General features: G+C 45.2%; 1 protein-coding gene across 1 annotated transcript; it reads left to right on the top strand.

The window, feature by feature from the left end:
* Window positions 1-249: 249 nt before the first annotated feature.
* LOC134036054 (metallophosphoesterase 1-like) lies at window positions 250-3,822 on the top strand. The gene is made up of 9 exons (XM_062480785.1): window positions 250-760; window positions 942-1,050; window positions 1,135-1,238; window positions 1,498-1,578; window positions 2,014-2,122; window positions 2,316-2,393; window positions 2,475-2,597; window positions 2,834-2,974; window positions 3,065-3,822. The coding sequence occupies exons 1-9, from the start codon at window positions 519-521 to the stop codon at window positions 3,242-3,244; spliced, it is 1,167 nt and encodes a 388-aa protein (XP_062336769.1). The 5' UTR covers window positions 250-518; the 3' UTR covers window positions 3,245-3,822.
* The last annotated feature ends 172 nt before the right edge of the window (window positions 3,823-3,994 follow it).

Raw genomic sequence — 3,994 nt, 5'->3', positions numbered from 1 at the left:
GCCATTTAAAATGGATAAACTAAATGTTTTAGCCTTGTTTCTCCGGCTGTGAAGTGAACTAAGTTATGTAAGTATTTTCTGTGACATCAGTGTCCATTATCTATCCAATTCATATTCTTCTGTTATAGCGCATTTGCCGGGTCTGCTATTGTACATCACCGTAAATTGTGTAGACGTCAAATGACAGATGTTTTCTATGACAGTGTCACCATTTAGTTCTTTCCTCTCTCCGGAAGTGGTGACAGAGAGAGAGAGCACCCCCACCGACACCCCACCCCCACCCACTCTGCGAATCCGTGAATGTTAGAGACCTATTGCGAAATCAAGTTCACAGGCCCATGCTGTCATCAGTTCGAAGAAAATAATTTTGGATTAGTTTATATCGATAACAAATTATTCTATGCAATTCTGAACAATGCAATGCAATAAATGTCATGCTGACATTCTGGTGAAAGGGGAAATGAATCGCTCCATCAGTGCGCCAGTACAGGGCATGCAAAGAGACAAACAATACAGATATGCCGGGGTTTAGCGCCAAATGGACCGCTGTAATTGTTTTGTTTGGAGTGGTTTCAAGTGTTTTTCTCTTCTGTGAATACCTCATATATTTCCCAGCCATATTGAAGTGTTCTTGGCCGAAGATAGACAATGTTCGCGGAGGAGACGGACAGCCAGCGGCTTCAACTCTACGCGCAATGGTGCTTTCAGACACTCATCTCCTTGGAGCTATCGGAGGACACTGGTTTGATAAATTGCGAAGGTAATAAACACGTTTGAATATGTATGTATGTGACTACGTTTTGCTTATGGATGTCTTTAGATCCGTAAATGACTTAGACTTCCGAGGCAGCTGATGTTGATAAAGCAGAATTGCTCAGTTGTCAACAATAACACAATGTGTTAACATGATGGGTGACCTGACATGTGTCCGTACCACACAGGGAATGGCAAATGGAGAGGTCTTTCCAGACTGCGCTGTGGTTGCTGAGACCAGAGGTCGTGTTCATACTGGGGGATATTTTCGATGAGGGAAAGTGGAGCTCACCTAAGGCATGTGCCCACAGTTGCTCTATAGATCAGATTATGTTGAATATGAAATAAGTAACGCGTCTATGTCTCACATTCACCCGCCAGGACTGGGAGGATGATGTACGGCGATTCCAGCGAATGTTCAGGCACCCCAGTGAAACAGAACTAATAGTTCTGGTTGGAAACCATGATATAGGCTTCCACTATGAGTAAGCTGGGACTCCTTTGTCTTGATCGCACAAGTCTTTCATTTCAGTCTGTACATGATACTGCTGTCAAGTCAATTATTCATTGAATTGATTTCTAATACAAACACTTTTGACAAACTCCTTTGTCACGGGTGATAACTGGCAACTGATTGATTTCAAATGTGTTTACTGGGAAACAGTGCAACAGATACACAGGAGCACATACTGCACAACCATTCCATGTCGAATGACTGGTTGTTGTTTCATTTCCCCTGAACAGGATGGACTGGTTTAAGTTACAGCGCTTTGAGAAGGTTTTCAATGCCACCTCTACCAGGATCATCACCCAGAAAGGAGTCAAGTGAGTAACGTGAAACCCAGTGTGGACACTTTAACACGTTGTACCCTTGACGTGTCTAACATTCTCTTCATTCTCACAATAAAAGGACCATGATCGTTTTTAGTATAGATGATAGGGCTGGCATTTGACATTGTCATTCTCAAGGATGGGCTGTCATTCTCAAGGATGGGCTGTTTAGTTGTGAAAAGCCATTGTCGTTGCTCTCGTCAGTAGAGCTTCCTCCCGATCTGCCCATACTTGGGTGCAAACCCGGGTCTCCTGACTTGCGAATGGGACGACCATCTCTACAAACACCGCTTTAACCAGCCACCCTTACCTAACCAAAAGCTAGCTCTTCAATGGCGCGAATCAGCGATATTTCTTTCTTTATACTGAGCGAGTTTTACCTATTCAACGCGGTTACACAGTCATCTGTGGTTTTCTCTGCTTCCCCAGCTTCTTGTTGGTGAATAGCGTGGCCTTGCATGGCGATGGGTGCCCCATATGCCAGGCTGTAGAGAAGGAGCTACTCCGTCTGTCTAAAGACCTCAACTGCTCTCTCCAGGTTAGATCAACCCCTCTCTACACTCTGGCTCTGACAGGAATCCGGATTGAATCCGCGTCACAATGTACTCTCCATGTACAGTATGTGGATGCCTGGACCCAAGGCTTAAATAGAGATTCATGAAATGGCATTCCTGTTGATGAATTAAGCATTGTAAAATATACCAACCTGATGGATCGACCCTTTTCGACAGTACACTCAGTCCAGCATATTAAAGGAGTACTGCAGGGACTCACAGAGCTATCCTCCTACCCCGCCCATCGTCATGCAGGTAAATGCACACAATACACTTTAGCAGCGAGACTTTCAGAGGCTCGAGCGTGAACACGTGTGGAACCCCCCCTCCCCACAGCATTACCCCCTGTACCGCGTGAGTGACGCCAGCTGCCGAGGCGTCGATGCCGCTCCTCCGGAAGAGCGCCATCTGCTGTTCAGAGAGAAGTATGATGTGTTGTCTAAGGAAGCCTCCCAGAGGGTAGGTGCATGTGATGGAGTCCCTCCATGATCGAACCTTTCTTTGCGTGTGCTTACACCTGTTATATTGCTTGTACACAAGCCTAGGAGGTGTGTGAGGTGGCAGCTGAGGCCTGGTATGATGCGAAACAACGATCATTTAGCATGGAACTGCAGGAGGCCAACGGTCCATACCACATGGATCAAAAATAGTGTGAAAAGCTTTGTTTAACTACATTGGATCCTTTCTTTTCCTAGTTGCTGCAGTGGTTCAAGCCCCGTCTGGTCTTGAGTGGTCACACTCACAGTGGATGTGAAGTTCTCCATGACAACAAGTACCCCGAGATCAGTGTGCCCTCCTTCAGCTGGAGGAACCGCAACAACCCCAGCTTCATTCTGGTGACTAACTTACTCACTGATCGGACCATCCACTTCCTGTGGTTGCCGTTTTCAGCTGATTAACTATTTCTCTTTCTCTCTTTCTCTCAGGGGTCATTCTCAGCAGGCAGCTTTGCTCTATCTAAGTGTTTCCTGCCTGAGGAGAGCACGGTCATTGTCCTGTACTGTTCAGCTGGTGCAGGGCTGCTGTTGCTTCTCCTGGCTCACTGTCTGTGGCTGAAGGGCCTGCTTCAGTGCCTGTGTCTTCTGGGGAAGCACAAGTCCCTCTGACGAGAGGAGTAGGGTGATGTCGCCCCCAGTCACTGGTCTCAGGTCAGGTTGGCTGTCCTGATGTGACGAGGACAGGATTATCTACAGACGGATATGCTGATCTTTGACCAGTGCCTAAGGGCAACTTCACCCTCTGGAGGGCCATGGATGTTGTCCTCCTAGTGGACTTGTTTCGCTCCTTCGATGGAGGGATATGTGTTGTTCCACTGCAACAAGAGCCAAGCAGAGTTTGTACATATCTTGTTTTTAAGTGAATATGCGTTGATCTAGACTGATGACCGTGTACTTGACTGCCGTCTCTCCCTCACGGACATTTTCAGTGATGTATTTATGGTCCAGATTCTCACGTCCCTGATGTCTACTTATGCTGTTTCCCGATACAAGCACAAGTATGAACAGTCACATTCTTAACTTTATATTTCTGATGATTTTATGTGCCAAATTTGTATTTCTGATGATTTTATGTGCCAAATTTGTATTTCTGATGATTTTATGTGCCAAATTTGTCTCCCCAATCACCACTATTATACAGTAAATTATTTCTGATGTACAGTATAAAATAAAGCTAAATGAGCCCAGATTGGAGTATTATTATATGGCAGTAAGACACACAGGTCTACTCTGTGCAAAACTATTCATATTTCATCCTACTTAATACAAATGAGATTTGATGAAAAAAAATACAATCAAAACCTTACGAAGGAAAATACACACACAGGTCAACACCGACATGGAAATAACGCAAAGTCC

Source organism: Osmerus eperlanus, chromosome 16 (assembly GCF_963692335.1).
Source record: "Osmerus eperlanus chromosome 16, fOsmEpe2.1, whole genome shotgun sequence".
In the NCBI taxonomy this organism is placed as follows: Eukaryota; Metazoa; Chordata; class Actinopteri; order Osmeriformes; family Osmeridae; genus Osmerus; species Osmerus eperlanus.
The sequence above is the reverse complement of the archived record's forward strand: the minus strand, read 5'-3'. Positions and strand labels throughout refer to the sequence as shown.

What these genes read in the sequence shown, in the direction of transcription:
- LOC134036054 (XM_062480785.1), top strand. Translation starts at nt 519, where the DNA reads ATGCCGGGGTTTAGCGCCAAATGGACCGCTGTAATTGTTTTGTTTGGA. An exon ending in TGGTTTGATAAATTGCGAAG is followed by an intron (nt 761 to 941) that starts GTAATAAACACG and finishes CGTACCACACAG; the next exon opens with GGAATGGCAAATGGAGAGGT. An exon ending in CTAAGGAAGCCTCCCAGAGG is followed by an intron (nt 2,598 to 2,833) that starts GTAGGTGCATGT and finishes TTCTTTTCCTAG; the next exon opens with TTGCTGCAGTGGTTCAAGCC.